The sequence below is a fragment of the Petaurus breviceps genome, unplaced genomic scaffold (assembly GCF_028583685.1).
Source record: "Petaurus breviceps papuanus isolate PSGF00001 unplaced genomic scaffold, PetGlider_PUasm1.0 90977, whole genome shotgun sequence".
In the NCBI taxonomy this organism is placed as follows: domain Eukaryota; kingdom Metazoa; phylum Chordata; class Mammalia; order Diprotodontia; family Petauridae; genus Petaurus; species Petaurus breviceps.
In genome coordinates this window covers 47,274,070-47,300,997 of record NW_027187391.1, presented here as the reverse complement: position 1 = coordinate 47,300,997, position 26,928 = coordinate 47,274,070, and the positions used below count along the sequence as shown (strand labels likewise).

General features: G+C 38.3%; 1 protein-coding gene across 3 annotated transcripts; it reads left to right on the top strand.

The window, feature by feature from the left end:
• Positions 1-787: 787 nt before the first annotated feature.
• PRDM1 (PR/SET domain 1) lies at positions 788-26,928 on the top strand. Of its 3 annotated transcripts, XM_069077128.1 has the most exons (7): positions 788-1,084; positions 2,803-3,051; positions 10,907-11,026; positions 14,970-15,222; positions 20,902-22,013; positions 22,861-22,989; positions 23,378-26,928. In XM_069077128.1, the coding sequence occupies exons 1-7, from the start codon at positions 1,043-1,045 to the stop codon at positions 23,951-23,953; spliced, it is 2,481 nt and encodes an 826-aa protein (XP_068933229.1). In that variant the 5' UTR covers positions 788-1,042; the 3' UTR covers positions 23,954-26,928. The 3 variants fall into 3 exon arrangements, with proteins under 3 accessions (XP_068933229.1, XP_068933231.1, XP_068933230.1); XM_069077130.1 differs by lacking the exons at positions 788-1,084; positions 2,803-3,051; positions 10,907-11,026 and adding an exon at positions 12,042-13,470; XM_069077129.1 differs by lacking the exons at positions 788-1,084; positions 2,803-3,051; positions 10,907-11,026 and adding an exon at positions 13,498-14,295.

The following is a 26,928-nucleotide window of genomic DNA, read 5'->3' as shown; positions in this document are numbered from 1 at the left end:
TTCTGTCATTTGTAATACACTCTAAGAAGGATCAATCCATTATGCTCTCTAATGGTGAAATTAGGAATGCTTTATATTTGATTTGGATATTGAGTTTGAGTCTGGCAGTTTGGACCTGAAAAGAAAAAAGGAGGGAAAGCAAAGAGATCTCTGTGTGAATGGGGCTCTGGTTTCTTCCCATTTCATTATTCCCAAAAGATTCTTAAAGGGGGAAAGTTATGCCGAATGTAAAATCATTTAATTACCTACTTCTTTGAAAGCTTATGCAGATAAATACAAGCCTTAGGATGCTTCACAGGAAATGCAGGCTTCACATAAAATTACTCGAAACCTGGGTCTCTGAATTGTATGGCATTATATACTAAAATATTAGACACCCATTTTCCTCCCCCCAGGGACTCCCGCCCACCCCCTACTGCGACTCCGTGTGCCCAGTGTAAAGTTCCCATTCCCTAACCAGGACTTTTCCTTTCAGAACGATAGAAGTTTTAACTAAGATTTTTGGGGGATGATTTTAGTGTTTGTGGTACTTTAAGCCTCAGTTGGAAGAATGAATTTGTGGCACGAAGCTGATAATGTCAACTCTTTCACTTTGAGGTTGTGTGTTTCAAGGGGAAGTAAGAAAGTTCCAAGTGAATGGTGAACTTCACGTGTAATAAGAGGAAAACCTATAAAGCCTGAACTATTTGGAAGGGGAGGGGGGTGTGGAAATCCCTCTTGGGCTGGCTCCTTTGATTGGCCTCTGAAAATACAGGTATAGCTCCACCCCCTTATTGAGTAAATGCTGGGTCTGTTTGGTTAAGCAGACAAAGTGCTGTAACACTCAGCCCTCCAGTGTTTCGGCGAGGCAAAAGCACTAAGAGCCGCAGCACCTGTCTGACAGACAAGAGAGAAAGAGAAGAGAAGCGAGGCTTGCGGGGGGGCCGGAGAGACCGTAGAAAAAGGAGTTAACCCTGGAGGTGTGAGTCAGTCTTGCTGCAAGCCGGCTATTGGAAAGACGAAGAAATGTTTACTGTGTAGAAATGAGTGTGACTTACCTTAGATGTTGGATTTTTGTTTGGAAAAACTTGTGGATACGACCTTGGTAAGAATTTTTTTTTGTCTGTTTCTTTGCTCTTGAGTTGAAACTTTTTTCTCCCTGCTTAACCAACTCAATAGTAGTTGCAAGCAAGCAATACTTTTGCCTTGGTGCACTCTTGACTTCAAACATGTTTATTATAGACTTTTTCTCTCCTCCTTATGAATCATTAACCCTTTCAATTCTGGGTGCAATTGTCAATTCATTGAAGTTTCAGTAGCAGTTCTCTCCTCCCCCCCCCATAAGATCAAAGAAGAGCAAATATTCGGTCGTGGCTTAATTTTAAAACCTTTATTATTAGTTAATATTTATTTAGCATCATGACTGTACATGCTGGAGCCACCCATAGACAAGCAGGTCTGTTTAAATTTTGAACATTAAAGACATATGTCCCAGGTTCTTTTATTGGATGCATCAGTGCCCCCCCCCCCATCAGTTAGGGCTAAAAGAAGATAAAGTCTGCTTTTAACATCTTCCATGGGACAATATCTTATTTTGAATATCGAGTGAGTATTCTTTCCTGTGTAGAAATCCTTAATTAGAATTACGGGGTATGAATTTCATTAAGTAAAGTGTTTGAGACACTTTTCTCCCTTTGTCACCTAGTTTGTATTCTAAGCGTGGGAGAGGGTGACTTTTGTGGGGGAAAATAGAGAAGCTACTGACCTCTTATTTGGAAGGAAAGTGTTATTACTGACCTAGAGCATAAGGCAGGCTTGGGGAAAGTAGCCCCATCACTAGTTGAGGAAGGGTTTACTTAGTCTCTCACTTTTCTATATTTGCTATAACTTTCATTACAGTAAATTGAAACACTTGTGACTTCTGAGAATGGAATGAGTGGTCAATATTTTCAACAGCAATTACTATTTGTAGCCGAGGTGGCTGAAAGGAATTCTCTCCAGGGACAGCTTACTATTGGACAGTTTTGCATTTTTGTTGTGTCTTTTCATGATGGCGTGAAATGCCAACACATCACAGAAACCCCATTTTCCCTTCTCCCGCTTTGGTCCAAATGAGTGCACTCCAATGATTTGCGACCAGCTCTCGTTACCAGGATGCTGGCCAAGATGCAGCCTTTTGCTGTCTTCCTTGCTAGAGGATGAAAGAGATCGAGGCAGAAGGGGGAGGATGATGGGGGGGGGGGGCAGGTTGTTTTGAAAGTTGTTTGTGCTTTGGAAGCTGGTGGGAAAGTTCAGTCTTCCCCATTTGGAAAAGGCAGGCTGGGTTCCGTTCCTGCAACACGCGCTTTCCATTTTTAGCTTCATTCAGACGCAGACAGCAGCTCCTTCCTCTTCCTCTCCTTGTTTATGACACTTTTTTTTTTCTCTGAGGCAGCTTTTCCACAGGCACTGAGTGGTCTGGTGGCCATGACCCCGGGTTTTCTTGGATACAAGACTGGGAACCCAGAAAGTGGGTTCTGTGCTTTGGAGAGGTAAAGCCCGAAATGGATCTCTTAGCTGATTTGTTTTGATTTTTTTTTTCCCCAGCGAGGCTGCCTCACTTTTTTTTTTTTTTTTAAGCTAAGCCTAGCGTTTGAAAACCCTTGCTCCATTCAGTCCGGGCAATCTCGTTCATACTGCTCTTTTGGCTATTACTCAACTGTACCAGCTCTTCTGCATAGGCTTTTCAAGTGCCACAGACTACTGTATTAGTCACAGTGTCTCAGAGGAAACCACAGAAACTGCAGGACAATGGGGATTAAAGGCTTTTTCCTTCTTTTCCAGGCTGCCACCCAGTGTAGCTCCGACACCGTAAATTTTCCGACCTTGGTAGAGGGGGCAGAGGGAACCATGAAAATGGACATGGAAGATGCTGACATGACGCTGTGGACAGAGGCAGATTTTGAAGAGAAGTGCACATACATTGTGAATGACCACCCCTGGGACTCTGGTGCTGATGGAGGAACTGCTATTCAGGCGGAAGCATCTTTGCCAAGGAATCTGGTTTTCAAATATGCAACGAACTGCAAAGAGGTAAGCCCTCTGGGTTTTTTTGCTGAAGAAGATTGGCACCTGACAGTCAAATCTCTCATACACTTCTATTGAGGCCCCATAAGACTGGGAGACTCCTTTGTAAGTACCTGTAAATAATATATCCATTTCAATTTATTCTTTTTCCTTTAACCAATTTCTTCCTGCCCCCCCCCCCCCCAATCCCCCATCTTACCAATTAGCAAGCAGTTAAAATCTTCTGGCAAGCTGTACTGTGCCTAGAATAAGTATGTGCACAGCATAGGGGGTGGGGGGGGGGGTGTTTGAGGTAGACCCCTGAGCCAGGTTTTAAACTGCTGTTAGCAGCCAATGTATCCATTGCCTCTGGCCACTGGATTAAATTGCCTCCGTTGTACAATAGCTCTAGGGAGGGAAAGAAAAGTAAAGTTTCCTTGGAAAACACTCTTAGTCTTTTCTTTTGTCTCCCTTCAGTTATTAAAGTGCTTTATTCTTTTTAATGAGCTAGCTTTATTAGCTGTGTTTCTAAAATTATTCCCGAAACATTGACGTGTTTATGAACAGGAGGGATGGTATATAAACTGGGAAAAGTGTCCTTTGTCAGGATGACTTAAGAGTTAACCACTGTTTATCTGCTGAAGTTCCTTTGCTCCCTGCTAGACTTGCAAACGCCTGCTCCGCCCCCCCCCTCCCCAGTCTCTGAAGTGGGACTGCCCTTTGTTATTTCCAAAAGGCTGCCCTAGGACCCTGAAAGGGCAGTTTGATTTGTGTTCACCCATTTGTGTAACTATCTATCCAGGTGTGATGTTAAACTAGGTAATCTGAAGAACAACCTCTTTATTTCTGGGACTTAGAGCTGCCCCTTTTACCTGTGCTGCTACTGTGCCCAGATAAATTGACCTTTCTGCTGACCTCCTTCCCCTTATTCCCACCTCCACCATGTGCAAATTATTTGGGTTTTTTGGAGGGGGGCAATTGGGGTTAAGTGACTTGCCCAAGGTCACGCAGCTAGTTTTTGTGTGTTTGTTAAGTGTCTGAGATTGGATTTGAACTCAGGTCCTCCTGACTCCAGGGCCAGTGCTCTATTCACTGAGCTACCTAGCCGCCCCTCACCATGTGTAAATTATATTACTGTGTCTTAAGATAACAGTGAGAAAGGATTTGTTTGCTTTATGAGTATAGAATTTTTTCCTGGGAATATTTATTACAGCCCTGTTAAATCACTTTCTCTTACCCCTTAAGAGGAGCATTTAAAGGACCTTGGAAACCTTTTGGGCAAAGCTTTGTCTTGTTCCTGATTGTGTGTTCCAGAGTTGGATATTTTCTGAGTTGGGAGACAAAGATGTCTAAAATAAAACTTAACTATATTCCTAAATTTATAGATTCAGAATTAGAAACAGGACCTTTAGAGTCTGAGTATAACCCAATCGTTTTACAGATGAGGAAATAGAAGTTAAATGAATGGCCCAGAGTTCCACAGTTAGTAAATACCTAAGACAAGGGGTTTTTTTGCTTTTATTTTTGGAGGGGAGAGGGAAGGGCAACCGGGTTTAAGTGACTTGCCCAAGGTTACAGGGCTAGTAAGTGTTCCGTGTCTGAGGCCACATTTGAACTCAGTTCCTCCTGACTCCAGGGCTGGTGCTCTATTCACTTCACCACCTACCCACCTCTGAACTCCTATCTTTAGCACTCCAAGTCAAGCACTAGCTGCTTATTTCCTCTGACTTATTACAACTATAGGCAGAGGTGTTGGGGAATTGAAAGGGGGAATTCTATGAAGATGTTTTGTTAAGTACCTCAAGAGACATGCAGCCTTTTGCACAATAAACCATATCTAATACTAAGTTGCTGGAGATGCCCTGAATCCACCCTACCCTATACATCCCCTTATATAGAAACATTTTTCTGAGTAGAGCATTATTTGTCATAATTCTATGACAAAGGCTAACTTGACATGTTTTATGAATTGTTTAACATTGATTTTTGTTGTCCTGGTTGTAAGAGGTGCATTTCCCCCAGGCTCCCACCCCCAATATGAAACTTGATTCAAATGGATCTCTACTAGAGTTGGAGATTGGAGGTGAAGGTATAGAGCCTTCTCCCTTCTTTTGTTCTCTGGAGTTCCCCATTTTATTCAAAAGGCAGCTTAAAGAAACTTTGATCTTGATCCATACTCTAGTATTCAAGAGAGCTACTTCTCCCTCTCCTTTTAAATATGCTGTATACTGGTGTGTGTTCTATGTTCCACTGTCAGAATGTATACCATTCTGCCTCATTTTAGAACTGGAAGGTACCTCCGAGACCATCTAGTTCAACACCTTCATTTTACAAATGGTGAAACTGAGGTTTAGAGTTAAGTGCTTTGCCCAAGGCTACACACTGCTAATTATTGGCTAATCCAGGACTAAAACTCAGGTCTCCCTAACGCTGGCCAGTATTCTTTGCATTATTACGTGGTTGTTATTTTGGGTCTCTGCATGATTTTATTTATTTACTTGCTATAAGGTGTAGCTTAACTGGCTCTCCCATACAACCCAGAACCTATTACTTCAATTGATTTAGGAGAGATTTTAACGCCTTACAAAGGTGGTTACACGAGAAGTGAGCCCTACCTAGGCATCTGTCATTTCTTTCCTCTTCTAAATCATACTTAACAGAAACAAGCAATTTTGGGGGTCCTGGCTGAATCAGTCAGGATACAAATTTTATATGCACACTTACTTAGCAGCTAACTCTGGAATTTGTACTAGAATGACAGTTTTTGTTAAAAGAACAATAATTTTCAAAGGATGGAGGGAATTCAACAAATTTAAGAACAAACATTCATGATTAACAAAATCTGCAGGCTGTCATGGATCAGTTTGTCCTTAGTCATGTATCCCATGGGAATTAAAAAAAAAACTTTTTTGCATGTAGTTTTAATCTGATTTATAAAGTCCTTTAAATGTTTTTTGTTTGAATGGTAGTAGATGTCAGATTACATGTTATCTTTCATTCTCCTGATATACTAGATTTTTTTTTCTTTTTCCATGACTTTTTTCTCAGGAATTCACATAAGTGTCTGCTCTTTTTTTTTAAATGTTTAAAAACTTTCTGCTCTTGACCTTGGTGCTTTCAGATTTTATTTAGGCTAATTAATGCATTTTAAAGAGTCGATTTTTGTTTCTTATTTTCACAGCTAAGAGCTTTTTTTAAACTTCATTTTAAAAATATATTAATCTTTATTTACTAAAGTCTTGATTTGTGTTATTCATTTTGTGGATACTTGGTTGTGATACTAGCTCATAATATTTTGTGAGCATTTCAAAAAACATGAAAACATTAGTTTAGACATTTTATGTCTTTGAAAAACCTAGATTTTGAATGCTCTTCTCTCTCAACAGGGGAAGCTCCCTGTTCTGGGAAGTTCTAAAGCAATACTGTGATAAAAATCAGTCTGCTATATGCCTCTTTTAGCTGAAGTCCATTATTAACTTAAGCCATCTGAAAAAAATATCTCACCACAACATGCAATCCTATGTTCTTGGGGATGGTCTTTTATTTTAGAGATGATACAGGGAGGCTGCTACTGTGTTTCCTTTAATACAAAGATAATTAAGGAGGAAACCATCTGAAAACATTTCCTTTCACTCCACCCCTTTAAAAAAAATCAGATGAATTACAGACTTCAGGTCTTGATCCATCTATAGAGTCCCAGTCATCACAGTGCAAATAGTCTTAGGTCCAAAACAGAATTTTAATAGACTGAATCAGTTTTATAGGGAGGAGGGGGAGAGAGGGAACTAGTAATTTGTGATCTTAATGATTTAGGATAAGTTTGACCACATCATGAATATACCTGCATAATACCGCTCTACTTAAATACCATTGTTGTGGGGTTTTGTGTGTTGTGGGATAATGTGTGTATAGCACTTTAGAAACCATAAAGTTCCAAATAAATATGTGCTTTTTAAAAAATCTACATAGTCCCTTAAGGGAAAGATTTGCTTTTTGAGAACCCTTTTTCTGTCCCTACTGCTATTGGATATGCATTAAATATCCTGTCTAGCTCAACCTCTCCAAAGTTTTTTAATTGCCTTGATCTTTGTAAAAATAAGTTTTGTAAAATAAGAGACTAAGGGGTCCTGTTTTTTGTCTTTGGGTGTCAGGATGTGCTCTGTGCCCCAGTCCATTGACAGAGACGGATCTTCCAAAATGGTAGGGAGGTCGGTGCTGCTCATAAAGCATCCTGTGGACGGGCTTCTGTAGGGATAGATGAAGCATGAAAGTGTTGAAGCTTTTTGTCTTCTCACTGATATGTTTATAGAAGGCATACAGCAGCCTTGTCCCAGCAGTAATTCATTAGGACCCTGGTCAGTTCCAATCATGTTTCCTTCCTGGGTTAGGTGAGCACCAGCCTAAGTGGCCTTTTTAGCACATGGGAATTCACCAGACAAAGTCTTTGTTCTGCAATTGCTAGTTCGGGGACAGTGAAGGGGAGGTTGAAGAATGCCCCTTTTCAGACCAATTATAAATCTTTGGATCATTGTCGCAGAGGAAAATTGTCTCATAAGATTTTCGATTTGGAAATTCAATGTTTATTTCATAAGGGGCAAAATTAATAACGTCAGGTTTTATAAACATTGAAATACTGTTACCATATAGGTGAAACCTCTGTGATTATAACTAGAGAGAACCTGCCAGGGGTTGTTTCATTTTTGTGTATCCCTGCTTTTTAGATTGGCACCAAGTAGTTGCCTAATAAATAATCTAGATTGATTGATCTTCTGGTATCTTGAAAGTATCCTGACCACTTCTGTTTTAAAGCTGTAGCTTTCATGCTGAATGAAGGAATCCAACTGACAATATATCTTAATATTACTTCTGATAGTTATTCCCTGCCTGTTTGGGACAAACTTAACTTTCTAGCTGATAATAAAATTAATTAGCTTTGTGTTATCATGTAAGTACATCTATATGGATAAACTCATCACTGTATCTTAAACAGGATTTCGTGAAGATATGTGATGTACAAAGTGTTCAAGATGTGCCACTTAATATTCCATACTATATCATAATTTATATTGTGCCTTCTGGTCTGTAACTTCACTGTATGGAGCATAGGTACACTTTACACCACAGGAATATGAATTTCAAAAAGACAATGGATCTTAACAAAAGGCCCTTATAATCAAATTATTTTCCCTTGTAGTTTTGAGAGCTATAGGTAAGCTTCATAGGCCTTAGAGCCGAATTACTTTTTATATGCCTATTCCCTATCTCAACTATATTGTCAACTCCTGGAGGGTAAGAATTAGGTCATTTATACCTCTTTATGTCCCCTACTTTAATTGGGAAGGTGTCAAGCAAAAAATATTTTACTTAGTAACACCTTCCCAATTAAAGAAAGCCAATAATGCTTATGGAAACAAGGTTCTAGCCTGTCACCTTGTAATTGGCCATGGAAAACTGTCTGATATGTTCATGAATTGGATGGATAAAAGATGAGTTTTAATTCTGAAAAACAAGCACCTCATTCTGGTAAACCGAATGGCCACTAGGTGGAAAAGCACTGACCTCAATGTAATGTTGCTTGTTGGTAATCATGCAGTGTCTCTCAAGACTTTAAAATTATAGTCTCTAGCAGACACAAAAGTTGGTGAACCAGTTGAGTGCCTTTCTTAAAATTACTACTTTAACATGGACATGTTGAAAAATCAGCTGTTAATTATTGGCTGACCAGCAAATGGCATTATTTGCAGTTCCTGTTTGGGCTTTTTAATGCTGTATTATAATCAGTCAAATATAAGTGTCAGAAGATTTGCTACATCCTAAGAGCCAACATGAATGTTTCAAGTTGACTTTTTCCAGGATGCTGTAGACAGTGAGAATTTCACTAGGCATACACAGACAAAATCATGCAATGCCAGGGCCCTGAGGTACTTGAGATCACTAGTCCAACTTCCTCACTTCACAGGTGAGGAAACTGAGGCACTGAGGCCTAGAGGGCCTTAAGACTTTACTAATATCTTCCCATCCTTTGGGCTGTAGTGATTACCAATGATAATGAGCCTTTATTGAAAGATCAGATAGATGTAAATGAGGGCAGAGGAGGATGAAATGAACATCTGCTTTTTTCAACTCTGCCAGAAATGCAGAAAAGCACCCAAAATAAAACTGGCCCAACAACCTTGTTTCAGCTTGTGTTGGGTATAGGAAAATTTCTGCTCTTGCCTTCTCTTCCCGCCCCCTGCCCCTGCCAGATGCCTTTAAATGCTTCACTGACTTTTATATCTACTATTATGCTCCTAATCACTTGCTGATATGAAATGGACATTAGCAAGCACCAAAACGCATCATCTGCCAGAAATTTCTGCTTTGTGGCTTAGCTGTTCGATTCCACGGAAGTTTCAGGTTCCTTTTCATTTGAAGTGGGGCTTAATGCATTGCTAGGAATGGCATGGAATAAGTGTGACTGTAGCCAGAAATTTTACCATTCTTCATGAACTATCTGTAGATACTTTTGATGAAACATAGAGTTTTGTTCTATTATTCAGTGTCATTTGACTAGCACAAGATGTGAATAAGATGTCATCTAATTCACAGGCCCAAACAGAAAAGTTTAATTAAGTCACTAAGAAGCATCATAAAAAAGAAAACTAAAAACATTCTTATACATTTTTTTTCCTTCTCTGTCAATCGGTTCTAGTTAGAATTTAGGCAATTCTACTGGCTACCCTAAAAGAGAAGAGAAATCCAAGGTTGGAGGGGGGGGAGGGACGGGATGAAAAATACCGGTAACTCAGCAGAATGTTGTAAGTGACTACTCACAGATGAGTTCTTTTGAATAGTGATGAATTGCTTCCTGATTTGTGGTTGGTGATTCTACCCTACTCAAAAGAAATTTACCATCAAGGAGGAACTGGCGTAATGTGTTTCTTTACCAAAGCCTTTTTAGAAACATGGACTATAGTAGATTTTCAGTCATTTCCTTATCTCGGGATCTTGGGTGGGGGAGGCTTGGAGGGCACATAAAATGTCTCCATGACAGATCCATAAGATAATTGTTAATGAGAATTCCTGCCACTATTCTATAGATAGAAGAGGCTGGCTGTCCTGTTACACATTTAGGGAAAAACAATTAATTGAAAGCTATTTCTCCATCAGGCAACAGGAAAGTATGATGTATTCTATCGGGAATTAGCAGAGTATAATATAGTGAATTTATGGTTTTTAACCCTTTGAAGAGCATGATTTTGTTATTCAAAGCTTAAATATTCCATTCCTCAAAATTGACATGATATTTAATGGTTTAATGGATAAGGAGACTGAAGGGAAACACCGGACTGGAATTGTCTAATCTATTTCTGTGTAATCTTGACTGTATATACAACAGGGAATATTAACCTATGTTCACTAAACATGTTCATATTTATTTATAACTGAATTTCAGTATAATTGGTTTCCATTGACATTCTATATATTTTATTTTGTGCATTTAAAAGCAATATTCTGAGGTGTCCATAGGTCTCACCAGATAGTCAAAGGAGTCCACGACAAAAAAAAGGTTAAGAACATCTATTCTAAAATTATTTGATTCTTATTCTAAGAAAGAAGTTGTTTTCTTTTCTGTGTGACTCAACTCCTCCCACTCCCAAACTGAACAAAGGCTCCTAATTCAACAAGTGAAAATAATTAGAAAATGGAGTTTTCATCACTTTTAAGATTTTGGAAATACAACTTTATTAAAATGGAGTTTGGTTATTATTCTCTACTTGTTCATTTCTGCCTCATTAGGTGATTTTTATTTTTTACCTTTTATGAAAAACTAATTTGATGGAAATAGGACTGTCATTTTGAAATGTAGGTTATAGATTGTTTTATATTCTTTCTCTTTTAGGTGATTGGAGTAATAAGTAAAGAATACATACCAAAAGGAACACGTTTTGGACCTTTGATAGGTGAAATCTATACCAATGATACAGTTCCCAAGAATGCCAACAGACAGTATTTTTGGCGGGTAAGGAAAAATTCATGTTAATTTTATAATAAAAAAAAAAAAGCAAAGCTAAAGAGGCTAGCTCCCTTCCTCTGTGCGTGTGTCTGTCTGTCTGTCTTTCTGCCTGGCTGCTAATATGCACTTGCATACCTACAAGTGAAACTTTATTCTCCCTTGGGTGGCAGAATAAGAATTCTGAGTGGATGTTAAAGTAGCTGAGTAAGTCTCTGGGTCCTCTGGGGGGAAAAAAATCCCCTGTAGGTGGAAGAAAAGGAGATAACATGGACTATACTTGACTTGAATTTTTGCAACTCATAAGAGCTTCCTGATAGAATGAAACCGTTTTGCTACTTGCTTCCAGAGTAAACTCATTTGCATTTCTCTGCAAAGAGGGAGTAATGAGTCATTAAACCTTTCAATTTCAGATATTATTGAATTCTTCCTAAAATTTTAATTCATTGGATAAACAATGAATTATATAATCTTGAAAACAATGTTTTCCTTTGGGAAGGGTGGCAAGGCTAGTTATGGGGGGGAGCGGCAAGGGAAGGAGTAGTTCTTTAAAATGAATATGCTGTAATTCAGAATCTGGGTTTCAGTTCGTAAGGTTTATTGGAATGTATACATTCTCATGACTACATGCATTATTTAGAATATTTCCATAAAATCCCTAACACTTTTAAAACCTTACCTAGAAAATTTAGATAAAAGATATTTTTAAGGCATTCTGGGTATACTAATAAGCACCCCTGAATCAACAAATATATATGTGTATATACACACACATAGTTACTTTCCTCAATCTACCACTGTTTGTTTTGTAATTTTAGTTTCTTACACTTAGACCCATAGACCTATCACAACTTCTTGAAAGAATGCTGTGATAATTAGGAGGGAAATCTTTTTTTTTTTTTTTTTTAGGAATTTTAAATTCTTCTAAGGAAAAAGTCACTGTGACAAAAAAGCAATATTATTAATTACTGATCTATAGGATATTTATCAGGCTCCTGTTTTTTTTTTATTCATTTCCTTCTCTCATCCTGTCTTTATTGTAAACCACAATGTAGTGTTAAGAAAGCTGTGAATTTGAGTCTTCATTCAAGTTGTTCTTGAGAGAGGTTAGGTTTTCTTCACCTAAGAATTTTTTTTCCCTTTGTTTTTCTTCTACACTTTCTTATATTTTTCTTACTAACTTTTAAGTTGTCTTCAATTTCTATTTCCATTTTGAACAAAAGATGGTATTTAAATTGTCTTCCCAAAATAGGAACACTGTGTTTATATTTTTAAATCCAAAATTATTTAATTACTCAAAGTGTGTGTGTGTGCGCGCGTGCATGTGTGTGTGTATGTGCACTCTACAAGCTTTTCCTAGAAAAAAGTGGGTGGGTTCATTTGAGTTTATTGCCAGTAAGTCCTTCTTCAGTTAAAAGCAAGCCATGGAGGTGTATAATTTCCTGGAGAGTGACTAAGTCTTCAATTAAGACCATCCGATGTATAAGCCTTTTTTTTTTTTTTGTGCAAAGCTATCTTGAAAAAGGCAACAACAGCACCTTAGTTCTTGCATCTCTCTGAAAATTCCCTTAGTCAGTAAGCTTCCATTGTCCCCCAAAGATGTTCTTTCTAACTAAGGATTTGGATTAGTCTTGCACATGAAAAGGAAATTGTCGGAGATAACTTCCCACATGTTATAAAAACTGTCCTGCTTTTGCTGGCAGGGATAGGAACATCTGCTGTATGAAGAAAAAAAAGTTCCATGCAAATTACATAGTCAAAGAGAAGGGATGTTCGAGTTGAGTAAACCACAGAGTGACATTATTTCTTGTAACCGTACTGTGAGTCAGCACATTTTTAATCTTCATGATAATATATGGAAACACAAGATAGGGAAAGGCATTCATTTTAGCGTTTGCTTTTATTTTATATTTTTGTGGGTGTGAGCCTGTGACTTCATGGCATCGTCATCTCCCTTTTTAAACGAGGGTACAGTAAATTGGGGAAAGCTGACTGGAAGGTGCATCGCCCTTAGCTTTAGAAAGCAGCTTCCGCCCAAAGCAAAGAGTGCAGAGCAATGGAACCCCATGTTCCTGGAAGTTTGCACATCAGAGTAAACAAACTTGAAGACTCCTCTTGAGAGCAGAATTCACCCAGCCCTGTTCCATTTTCTCATAACAAAACACACCGCAAAATCTCTCACAAGCTTCTTTGATGAAGCCACATGTATTTCCCCCTTCACAATTTACAGGAAGTTACTCTTAAAAGAAAGTGATTCTGGTGTTTACTGCCTGTGTTAAAGGGACAGAGTTCCCTTTTTATTTTTGATAGCGTTGGAGAGACATAAGAAAGGCTTTATAGCCAGAGTCAGGGTGTGTGAATAAGAATCAAGCAATAGTCTGCTTGCCCCATGGATACTCTTGAACTATGAACGGGATGAGGCTTCCTGGAGATTACACACTACAGATCATCAGGTATTGGTTGCCAAAGAAAATCCGGTGAGATAAGGGAGAGGGAAGGGACATCTCTAGTAGAAATGTTCTTTCTATGGAAAGATGGGAGATTTAGGTAGAAGGTATGGCTGACCTGAGCAAGTGGGCTGCTTTGAGTTTTCTTATTCTTAACCCTCTACTCTTCAATCTCATCAGAATACATCCGTTAACTACTCTGACAGACGCTGGGAAAAGCTTTTAATTTTTTCATCCTACTTTTCCTTTAACAAATTGCATTTTTTTTTCTTCTCCAGCTGATGCGGAGAAGTGTGTAGTGATTTATACTACCCCTTATAAAAGTAATAGGACTTCCTTTCTTCTCCCCCCCCCTTTTTTTTTGTTGTTTAAAAGAAAAGTACAGGTCTGAACATGTCCATTGAGAGGAAAAGTGACTTCTCAGTAGTAGACTGTCAAATTTTGGCCTCTGTCCAGGTCTTCACTTTGTTATGGCAGGTGAAGTTCACCTTTGCCCCACCCAGTGTTTCCACAAAAAGGCAAGGTTCCAAGTATTCATATGAGCAAGTGTTACTTTAGGACCTGTGGGGGGGTGGAGGATGTTTGCATAGTTTAAGCCTCTGGGCGGGGGTGGTTGGAAACTGCAAGTAAAGAGAGGCCCATAGACAGAGCTGAGAACAGAACCAGGAGAACATTGTACACAGTAACAGCAATATTATTCGATGAAAAACTGTGAATGACTTGGCTATTCTCAGCAATACAATGATCCAAGATAATCCCAAAGGACTCATGATGGAAGCATACTATTCGCCTCCAGAGAAAAAACTGATATTGATTTAAGTATAGACTGAAGTATGCTATTTTTTACTTTTTCTTTTTTTTTCTTTTATTAGTCTTGTTCAAAATGACTAATATGGAAATGTTTTACATAATTGTACATGTATACCCTGTATCTGATTTCTTAATGTGGAGGGTGGGGGTGAGAGACCGATAGATTTTGTAACTCAAAAATTTAAACAAAAATGTTTTTTTAAAATTGAAAGAAAAAAAAACAAAAGCCGAGACTTGGGTTTGACACAGCCTGCTCTTGTACCTGGGTGACTCAAAGTCAGCACACAACCAGAACTGGAGTTAGGAGTATTACTCATTTGCCATTCTAACGCTTTTAAGGGCGCTCTGAGAGTCAGAGGAGCCCAGCCCCTTCCTTCCATGAAACTGTGTTTCAGTCTTGGTTTTTTTTTTTTTTTCCTCAGCATTACAAATTAACCAAAATGGAAAAGGTAATGAGAGAGAGAGAGAGAGAAATATGCCACCTCTCACTGGTAACTCCCTTATTTCTGCTAAATCTAGAATGCTCTGATTTTGTTTAACTTTGTAACAAGAGAGTTGGGGCAAGGGAAGCACACATCTGTCTCTTCAAATTCGTCTCCATTCTTGTGTTGTGCTGAAGGAAGGGAGATAAAAATAAGCCTCTGTCATTTCAGGAATTTTTTTATTCAATGGTACTATCTTCTGTTTTCCTCCAGATCTATTCTAATGGGGAGCTCCACCATTTCATCGATGGCTTTAATGAGGAAAAAAGCAACTGGATGCGTTATGTGAACCCTGCTCACTCCGTTCAGGAGCAGAATTTGGCTGCATGTCAGAATGGAATGAACATCTATTTCTACACTATTAAGCCAATCCCTGCCAACCAGGAACTTCTTGTGTGGTATTGTCGGGACTTTGCAGAAAGACTCCCCTATCCTTCCTCTGGAGAGCTGATGAGGATGAATCTCAGTAAGTGGATTACAATTTAAAAAAAAAATGCTAGTAATGTCTATTCTGTCTGTACGATCTGATAATATGGTGGTTAATTATATGGCTGTATCAACTGTTGTGCCAGGGTAGGTGGTTTGGACCAGAAAGAGACTTGCTTCCTTCTTTCTCCTTTCTTTGCCTTCTCTCTTTTCACAGTCCATTTGCCCATCCAAGGGGCACTTTTTAAAAAATTTAAGCATTGCTTTTTGAGAGCTGAATTTATAAAGCTGTAAGGAGGAAAGTGACTTAGAATTGGCAGCACTTAAAAAAAATATATGGCTAGTACAACAGGCCTGAAACCATTGAACAAATCAGTTACTGTTGCCTATTTGTGCTGCTTAGAAATGGATCTCATATTGTACCAAGTCAAGTGCCAACTACAAAATCACTATCAGCCAAGAGACAGCATAAGAATAAACTGTGTGGTATCCCAGGCTTTTTCTAGAAACAGTAAGCAATTAGCTCTGTCCTGAAAGACTATTTATTCTAAGTGGAGGTTCTGAAGATTTCATATCTAACTTCCTTATGGTAAGATTTTAATTATCTGATTTTTTAATCTGTTTGACAGTAGCTGCATATCACTTTATCTAAAAAATTCTCAGTTCCTCAGTCAGGTTTATAGGCTTTCACTTTTATACTTAGGTAAAATTATCGGGCCTGGACCTGGTAACCCCCTTCTGTCCCTACCTGCTACAAAAGGTTTTACTTGTATGAGTGATTTAGGCTGTCCTTGGGTAGTCTTCCAATAAGTCAGAAATTATATCTTTTGTTGTGTGATGAAACCGACAAAAATCTGCTGTTTTTAAAATAGCAAAATATTTGTTGTTTTGCTCCCTAAACCAAACAGAGCCAGTTAATTTCTTTTCTTTTCTTTTTTTTTTTTGGAGGGGGGAAGGCAGGGCAATTGGGGTTATAACTGGGACTTGCCCAAGGTTACACGGCTACTAAGTGTTAGGTGTCTGATTTGAACTCAGTTCCTCCTGTCTCCAGGGCTGATGTTCTATTCACTGCAGCCACATAGCCGCCCCAGAGCCAGTTACTTTCAAGGATAGATCATATCCCTGAATCATTTGAACTTAACTGTTAATTTTCTTTTTTTAAAGAGAAATGTCAACAAAACTTAACACCATATGATAATCAAATCAAAGGACTGATATATCTACACAGAAATTCTGACTTTGCCCCTCCCAGTTGTGTGACCTTGGGTCTGTGTAACTTTATTTTGCTGGGCCTTCAATGTCCCCATCATTTAATGGAGGGGGCTAGTCTCTATAACTTCTAAGATAGTATGTGATTCTATGAAATCCTAATCTTGCTGTTGGAACACAAATGCCCAAACTAGCTAATTCCAGTTGCGGATCCTCATTAGAGATGAATTACTAACCATACTGCTTTAGAAATGAAGTTTCCAATCAGAGTGAGTAGTAGGTCGATGTAATTCTTGAGAATGTATAAAATTAGACTGATCTTTGGATCAGCATCTCCCTGTTACTTTCCAGTTTCATCCCACTCACTTAGATGGGTCTTCCGTGAGTTTTATATTGTCACGGCCCTATTCTTTTTTAGGTAGACTAAGAATGTTCAGAAATAATTCAGTTATCAACCCTGAACCCCTGAGGAGTAATTTAGTTCTGCTTCTTCTAGCAATTACCCAGAATTAATTTCTTACTCCTTGTCAGTGTAGAACTACTTAACCTTTGTAAGCGTTTACATACAATTCAGCATCCTTTTATTTCAGTGGAGAAGAGTGAATAACTCTCAGACTATTTGGATGGAAACACCAGTGGGATTCTTGCAGCTTTGTAATTATTGGTCAAGTCAGAGCAGTTCTAATGACTTGTTACCTCCCCCTCCCCAAATAAACCCACTAGGACTCTCTTCCTGAGTCTTTGGTTCTTTTGCCTTCTCTTTTCTACTTGGCCAAGTGAGAAAGAGAGTCTTCCTCTAAAATTATTACAAATTGTATCCTAAAATTATCAAGATAGACACAGCATTTTCAGATTCATGTATCAGACAGAATCCATTATTTTGTTAGAAATGCCATTATTGCCTCTCAGATAGGACCTTTTAATTAAGTATCTTTTTTTCTCTAGGTCCTCCTATATAGTGGAAGAATAACATTTTCAGGTATCACTTTTCATTAAGGTTCAGAGCAGCTTTTGTTTAGCAGTTTTTGAGTTAGAACAACTAGTCACCCTCAGCAGAGGGTTCTTAGTGCCTATTGTGAAATCATTTGTCTTAGGTGTGGTGGCTGATGATTGAGACTGTTGATCAGAAAAATTTCCACTATTTCATCAGTCCTAATAAGTAGATTATGCCTCTGACTAGTGAGCTGTATTCAGTTTCCACATTTAAAGCATAATGCAAGTCTGTGCCAGACTCCCACTGGGGGCTTGTAGGATATTAGTGAATAATAATAATGGTTTAATTAATAGAAACAGAGAGTAGAAAAAAGAGCTTTGATAGGATAACAGCTACATTTTAAATCCAAGTTATTGGATGTCTTTTTTTTCCTTTTTAGAAGAACAGGATTTTAAATATGAGTCAGAATTAATTTGTGCCCCTCCTCCTTTCTCTACCCATGGTGGGGAAAAGTTATTTGGTACATACACAAAATAAAAAGGGGATACATAGTCCCATCTAGAAAATAGATGACCAAATTATAGACTTCTAAATGTTAGTTTGCTTTCTCAGTTTTAGTTGAAAACATGCTTTATTTTACCTTCTGTAGAACTTCTAGGTTCTCTTGCTTCTAACCTTAGAGGCTCTTATTATAGACTGAAAATGTGAATCGGCATAATTAAACCATTGAAGGCCTTCAGGAGCATTTTACTCTTGAAATGACTCTATCCGCCTACAGCCATTTAAGATTTAAGAACAAAACATCTTTTTTTTTCTTAATTCTTTTTTTTTTAATGTTCACTTGTTACAGAGTGGAAGAATTAGAAATAACAGAACTACTGATTACTCAGCAGGTGCTGAAGGATAATTTACTATGTATTAATATACAAATGTACATGTTTTTTGTTTTTAATTCTCCTTTCAAAAATACTCAGAACATTCTAATTAGATTCTTGTCCTAGGTTGAAATAGCCTTTTCCTGGCATGGTTTTCTAAAAGTTGTGATATTGATAGATATTAGTAACTTGCGGCTTTGGAAACTAGGGAAGTAGAAAATATTCCAACTCTTACATATGGACTTTATGAACAATCAGCATTTTTTGTGAGGGGTTTTTTTTCTCTTCTTTTTCTCTAAGGAGGAAAAATTGTTCTAATTAGTAGGTATCTATCTATTTTGTGCTCCGTGGAGGAGGAATAGCAGAAAAGGATACTTTATAAAAGAAAATGTTCCACTTATCTTTTTCGTGGGATTTTTTTTATTGCTTGAAATTAACTTGGTATTAGAATCTGATTTTCTTTCAAGGGTTCTAAAAAAAAGTATGAATTCTTCCATCTGCTTAATGATTATGAAACTGGTTTTGTTTTAGTTTATTAAGTTAGTAATGATGTATACTCAGTAGTCACAATTACGGTTACAAGAGAAAAGTAAGTGCCTTTAAAAAACAAAGAAGTATTATCAATGATTTCATCTGACATCTTGATGTATAGTCACTCCCATCCTGAAATTGATCAAGAAGAAGAAAGGCTTCTTGGGATCCCTGGAGAAAATTATGTCGATTAAATCTGATCTCAAGTGAAGATGGTAGATTGTTATACCTGTACCTTCATTTTGTTAAGAAAGGGGGTTGAGGTGAGTTGTGGTGAATGAGGAGGGGGAAGTGAGGTAGCCTTCTCTAAGGACACCAAGCATTCCACCTCATTTTAGTTAAATTCCTCTCCTTAGCAGTGAGGCCACTCCCCTATCAGTTTTCCAGGTTAGCTGTCTCTCTCTTCCTCAGCCATTTTAGCTTTAAAAAACAAAAGTGACAATTTGAACTTCCTGCCTCCCAGGCCTCACTGAAAGACTGATATTGGTCTGATAAGGTGATATTTATTTTGGTCTAGTGGCTTCAGAAACCCTTGTCCCTCTGCAGGCTCGCTATCAATCCCCACTGATCAGCACCTTTCCTGATAAGGGTCCCTCTCCCTGTTTATTCTGGGCTGCCTGCTCAGTGAGGAGCTACTGATAATAGCTAGTTGTGATAACATTCTCAGAGGGATTCTTAAGAGGGTAGAGAATTTTTCTTAAGCCTGGTGGCCTGCAGTAAACTGATTTAGAAAGTAAAGTCTCTAGCGTTCTGTACCATTAATTTCTGGACCTACCAGATTTTCACATGTGACATTGGCATTTTTTTCTCAGATAAATGTAGATAATTTTTAAAAGGTGTTTTCCCCAAATGATTCTTTACTTACACTTTTTGAAAGCTTATTATCCTTTTAAATATTGTTTGAAAAATGATGCTACCCAATCAGTTGGTCATTAAACTCTGCTTTTTAAACACTGGAAAATTAAACTGAAGCATATCTCCTTGCTACTCCCAAAGGTCATTCTGTTTTGTTTTATGTTTTCATGTTTTATATCTTTCCATATCATAGCTGCTATGTAACATTGCCAGTGATTGTCAGGTATTCACAGCCCAAACGAAAGGTTTCCAAATGCAGATTTTTAATATTTCGGGTCGGATATAAGTTGGGGTAGACCAAGTCCCATGAATTTGGTTTTCTTTGCCTTGACCTATATACTTTGTCTATATTGTCCTGTGCAGGACTTTAGTATTTTGTAATTGTTCTTTGTTGTTCATTTTCTTAAATATTGTATTTACTGAGTAATGTTATGCTTACTGGTATAGAATACCTTCTCTTTGAAAAAAAAAAAGGCTTTCATCTGAGATGCTTATGTTTTTTTTGGGGACCATAAGTAATTGAACTGGCTGGTTGAGCACATGTTGTGGTTTGGCAAAGGTTAATCTGTCACGCCTTATGATTCTAGGGGACAACATTTTTGGGAGCCAAGTTTTACTGGGCAAAACCTGGCTAAATTTTTGTGCGGTGAACAAGTGGTTTGAGGAGGGCATTGACTGGATTTTTTTCTTTTAATTTCCTAATTCACCCAGACATAGACATTTATAACTTAGTTAATCAAATTCATTTAAAAATACGATTGATGTAAAAATTAATGACTGATGCTGCTCCAAACAGTTTTGACCTGACTAATCTAGTTCATTGTGCCTACTGATTTCCTTTAGGTGAACTGTGAACCATCAGTATGACTATTTTATTAGCTTCTAACACCGCATGGGATTTTTCCACCCCATTTTAATAGAAGCTATCTGTTCTGGCAAGTTTGATCTTTTGCTTGAAAAGCACTTTTCACATTCTATGTTCTTTAACAATGGAAACAAAATAATCCAAACAATAACCCTCTTATGGCAGATGATAGCATAAGTACTCTCTCTTTTCCCATTTTGAAGGGGAAATAAATGAGATATAGTAACTTTTTAATGGTTTGCTGGGAGTCATCTACAGAGGGAACAGCCCAAACCCCAGAGTAAGTCTCATCCTCTGTTTTTGGGTTGGCCCTCTTCCTTTGACTCAGTTTACTCAAGGAAGCTGTGGCACACAAAAAAAGGTCTCAAAACAGAAGTTCTCTCCAATTTGGCCATGGTGTGCCATTTTCTCACATCCTTTCAAGTAACAGTGTATTCTTCTTTATTTCAGCTCAAACACACATCAGTCCAAAGCAGCAAAGCACTGAGAAAAATGAACTCTGTCCTAAGAGTGTCCCAAAGAGAGAGCACAGTGTGAAAGAAATTCTGAAAAATGATTCCAGTCATTCAAAAGGAAAGAGCTTCTTCCCGGCTAACATTTCACCCATCACTCTAGAAAAGGACATGGATGACCTGAGGAAAAACTGCAGCCCTGAAAGGCCCATATGCCCTCGGGTTATCTACCCAATTCGAGTTCCCCACGCAGAAGACTTGTTGAAAGCTTCTCTGACCTACAGGATGGAGAGACCTACTTATATTACTCACTCCCCCATCCCATCATCTACCACTCCCAGCCCCTCAGCAATAAGCAGCCCAGACCAAAGCTTGAAAAGCTCCAGTCCTCATGGTAGCTTGGGGGACACAGTTTCACCTTTGGCTCCCATTTCTCAAGAACATCGGGAATCTTACCCTTACTTGAATACACACTATGGCACAGAAGGATTGGGATCTTACCCTGGATATATACCATCTAGTCATCTTCCTCCAGCTTTCTTCCCTTCTTATAATGCTCATTATCCCAAGTTACTTTTACCTCCATATGGTATGAGCTGTAATAGCCTGAGTACTGTGAACAATATAAATAGCATCAATAACTTCAATCTCTTTCCAAGGTTATATCCAGTCTATGGTAACATACTCAGTGGAGGAGGCAACTTGCCTCATACCATGTTCAACTCAGCTACTATTCCAAATTCATTACCTTCCGAAGGATCCCGAAGGTTGCTACAACCAGACCATCCCAGAGATGTTCTCGTACCTGCACCCCACAGTGCCTTTTCTATCACCAGCGCAGCCACCAGCATGAAAGACAAGCCATGTAGCCCAACAAGTGGGTCCCCAACTGCTGGGACAGCTGCCACATCTGAACACATGATACAACCTAAAACTACCTCAGCGATATTGGCAACCAACAGCAGTGAAGAAGCCATGAATCTCATTAAAAGTAAGAGAAATATGACTGGTTACAAAACACTTCCATATCCACTGAAGAAACAGAATGGAAAGATTAAGTACGAGTGTAATGTTTGTTCCAAGACTTTTGGGCAACTCTCCAATCTGAAGGTAGGTATTGAAAATCAAATTATTGACTTGTGTCATGCATGCACACATGTAGTTTTGTATTTCCCTATCTTTTTATAAAAGGTCGTGTTTTTACAACTTTTTGGAAAAAAGAGTTCTGTGACCAGAGTTTTAGTCTTGGTCCCGCCACTCACTGTACAGCTGGGTAACCTTGGGTCAAGTCCATTTCACCCTTCTATGTCTCAGTTTTTAAATTTTTTCAATGGGGATGATACTTCTACTACCTACCCATAGAGTTGTTTTGAAGACAGTACTTAGTAAATTCTGTAGCATCGTGTAAATATAAGCTACTATCATTGTTGTTATCATTATGATTTGATGGTAATAACTTTGCTTTTAAGAATGGTGAAAAGAGTCTCCTTTGTTCTCTTGAGAAATATGTATCTTATGTTTCCAACCAAAATGCTCAAAGACATTGTGGTCTTAAAAATCACTAAACTTTTGCATACCCTTTGACTCAGCTATAACACCACTAGTTCTGTACTTTAAAGACATCAAAGAAAGATGAAAAGGACCCATATTACACAAAAATACATGTGGCAGTTCTTTTTGTAGTAGCCCAAACTAGAAACTTAAAGAGGGTAAAAAACACATATTGGGGAATGTCTAAACATATATATGGATGTAATGGAATATTATTGTACCATAAGAGATGAGAAAATGAGCACTTTTCAGAGATCACTGTGAAAACCTGCATAAAGTGATATAAAATAAAGTGAAAAGAATCAGCCAACAGGAGAATTAATAAAATAACACCAGTATTTCAAAGAAACAGCATAGTCCTAATGTTGGTTTGAAACTGAAGCAATTGTTTGCTCTTTGTTCCCAGGTCCACCTCAGAGTGCACAGTGGAGAGCGACCATTCAAATGTCAAACTTGCAATAAGGGTTTCACTCAGCTCGCCCATCTGCAGAAACACTACCTGGTCCACACTGGAGAAAAGCCTCATGAATGTCAGGTGGGTAAACTCCAGAGGAAAATTTTGAAACTGGTTAGAAATCTGTCCAACCAGTTCCTAGCATGCCCAGGAGAGTCTGAAGCTTAATGTCAAAATATGTAGTTCCTCTTAAATGCTGATTGATTGCTGCTATGTGCCACAGCCGTGTCCTATAATCTTCAAGCAAATAGGCAGACCTAGTGGCCAGTGGGTGGCAGAGGGACAGGGAAAGGAGCCGCCACCTTCTGTGGGTTATGCCCACACAGCCCTGTTTGCTTAATAGCCTAGCCCTCATGTTGCTTCTCACCTCCCAAGTTGTTGCAAATTGTCTTTGAGCTTAACCCCTCCTATTTACAGCTTTTAATCTTCGGATGTTTCTGTCTCCCTTCCCGTATATCCTCAAATGTAGGTTTGTCACAAGCGATTCAGCAGCACCAGCAATCTCAAGACCCACCTGCGACTTCACTCTGGAGAGAAGCCGTACCAGTGTAAACTGTGCCCAGCCAAGTTCACTCAGTTTGTGCACCTGAAACTCCACAAGCGCCTACACACCCGGGAGAGGCCACACAAGTGCAGTCAGTGCCACAAGAGCTACATCCACCTCTGTAGTCTCAAGGTTCATCTGAATGGTTATTGCCCCCTAGACCCAACTTCCGGCCTGTCCATGGAGGACCTGACCCGAATCAATGAAGAAATAGAAAAGTTTGACATCAGTGACAATGCAGACCGACTGGAAGACACAGAGGACGGTACTGATATGACCTCTGTGGTGGAGAAGGAGATCCTGGCTTTGCTTAGGAGAGAGATGGAAGGAGCCAACCTGAAGATGTCTTTGCAAAGGAACATGGGGAATGGACTACTCTCCTCAGGGTGTAACTTTTACGAGTCATCAGACCCATCCCTTATGAAGTTGCCTCACAGTCACCCACTACCTCTGTTACCCGTAAAGGTCAAACAAGAAACAGTTGAACCAATGGATCCTTAAGACTTTCAGGAAATGAAAGAAGTGATTTATATATGTACATACACATATATATATAAATAATTAATTTATGACTTGGCAAGTCAGGATGTCTGTAGCAAATTGTTTATACATTGATCCCAATGCTGCAAAGCTTTCCTGACATCACAGATGAGTTCCCTCGCTTTTCTTCCAGTTCAAAGAAGGAACTCTGAAGTTATTATAATCTCAGGGTATAAAGAAAAAAAGACTTCTTATATGTATACGTATTATATATACATATATATATATTTGACTGTGCGTTTTGAATATGTTTGTAAGTATGTTTGCATAGCCTTTCCCATTACTAAGACAATCTCCTATCTATAATTATTTTTCAATGATAGTACTTTATAATTTATTATGCAACTTCTCATTCTAAAAGCAATAATTAGAAAATGTTTACAATGACTGGAAAAATCATTGTAATTTGAGTATAAATGTTTATTTTTTTTTTGTCTTGTGGCCATTCTTTGTAGATAATTTCTGCACATCTGTCTAAGTTAAGGTGAAGTTAAGATTGGAAAAACAAAAATGCATTACTTCAGTCAATATAGGCCTACATACTAAAGGTTTGAAAATGAGGTTTTGTATTGCCAAAGGTGGATATGTTGAATCATACTGGAAATCATTTAGTTTGAACAACATTGTGTAACTTGGGGGTAGATGTGCAGAATTACCCAATAATAATTTGGATAGTGGCAATGCAGAAAGGAATCCTGTGGCTGCTGCCTCTCTGTAGGTAGTCCAGACATTTTTCTCCCTACTTACCAGCTCTACCCAGAAAGGTGACATAACAGGAGGGCAGGCTATGCCAACCTCACTTTAATACCAATGAGCCAGGGTGGTGGTTGTTGGTTGGTTGGTTTTATTTTGGATTTTTTTTTCTAAAAGCAATACAAAACCCCAAAGTCACCCCAAAGATCCATCACAAACTGCCAATTTAGCTTTGTCATCCCATTGTAGCAATCAAAAATGTGAAGATGGTTAAAACCACTGTTAAAAGGATAAGTGGTTTTTGTGTTCGTTATTCAGGTTGTAGTTTGGGGTGTTTTGTGTGGATGATGTATGTTTTTACTTTCTAGATGTCAGAATTGCACAAAAACGGTGCTTTCCCAGAAAGAAGTTTTGGGGTAGAAAGGCTCAGTCCACATTTTGAAAAACTAAGCAAACAAACAAACAAAAATCAAAACGGGTATTTTCTCATTATCTCTGGGTGGAAGTGGGTGATGAACATTCCTGTTCCAGCACATCAATTTTGTTTTGTTTTCTGTAAGACTCAGATTTTCCTCAGTATTTGCATTTGTACATTTTGTGGTTAATTTAATTGAAGATGAAAAGGGCATTGCAAAGTTATTCAACAACAATTACCTCATTCTAGTGTGTCCAGTAGTGCAGGAAATGCTGTTTTATCTAATGCTTTGCTACTTTAGAAAAGAAACCGAGCGTGCACAGAAAACTTAGAATGTGGTGTTTTTTGTTTTGCTTTGTTTTTTTAGGTTTCCCTCTGTCTCCTTAAAATTTAAAAGTCATACTGAAGGACTGGGGCCAGAAAGGGAGGTGGGGGTGGGGGTGGAAGGGGTAGGGAGAGAGCCATGAGTATAGGGTCAGTTAAGTACATAAGTACTCCTTTTATGTGCAAGGCACTGTGGTGAATATATAATGGAGAAAAGTGCATGTCTTCAAGGGACTTAAAGACAACATAATACACACAAAAACATAACTACCAATGGGGCCCCAAAATTCAGGGAAGGGAGAAGACACCACCTCACCTCCAAATCTGTACCAGTGCCACTGACTACACCTGAATGGTGGGCCAGATGTAGACAATCCAAAAGAGGGGCTATTGTATTTTTTTCTCTCCTCCAAGCGCATGAGTGTTACTTTGTTTTCTCAATTTGCTAAGCCCAAAGATCTCATGTTGGCATTCAAGGTGTAGCAAAGAATAGTGTATATTTATACATTTTATTTATACCACTATACTGTATGTGTATATATATTTATGTCACATTGTGAGCCAAACCATGTAATAGAACCTAATTTTCATAAAAGATGAAAATCAAACCTTTTCAGAGGACTTTGCAACACACCTGATGACCTCAAACCCAGGATGTTGATATGTTGGGCATTTGAAAGAATCTTAACGTACATAAGCAAAGACCCAAAACCTTGACAGAAAAGGGAAATAATCCCACCCTCCATATGGTAACACCCCAAAGGCCAGTAGATATGAGTAGACTAAATGATTTTTGAGTGTCAGGGACAGCCTAATAGAACTTTATTTCACTTTGCCACATCTGAGTTATGTGGTAATGCCCAGTGGCAGAAACAAATCCCATTATTTCACCCATTACTACTCAATGCACCTTGTCTTTATGTCCTTATAACTTGTGTATCTCTGATCAGATTATTTTATAAGTTATAGGATTTTATGATGGAAATTAACTAATAGGTTGGCAACTAGATGATAAAAACCAAATTAAGGTAACCCAGGGAAGTATGTAAAATGAAGTATTTGCTGGACAAAACAGTAAGGCTGAAAAATTTAGGCATAGCGTTGTGGTTAAAAAACAGTACTTAAATGTAGATAAACCAAAGTATCACTACTTGGACACTGGACACACTTTTCTTATCCTAAACCCCTCTTCCCTCCCTCACTTTTGGCCTTTAGTGCTTTTGTGTTGAAGTTTTTAAAAAATTTATATATTGCAGCTTTAAAAATTTCGAATTCTCTTTACTGTCCATAGTTCTCCTGACCTTCCCCTGTTTGGGCCTCTTACATGTGAATGTAGCAAACAATCAGAAGTGGTTTTGCTTTTCTCAAAGGGAAAAACTGACCAAAGTTAATCGGCTTTTTACTTTGCTAGAACAACAAACTATCTTATGTTTACGAACTGGTTTACATTGTTATTTATGTACAATTGTCAAAGTGTAAATTAAATATAAATGTTCATGCTTTA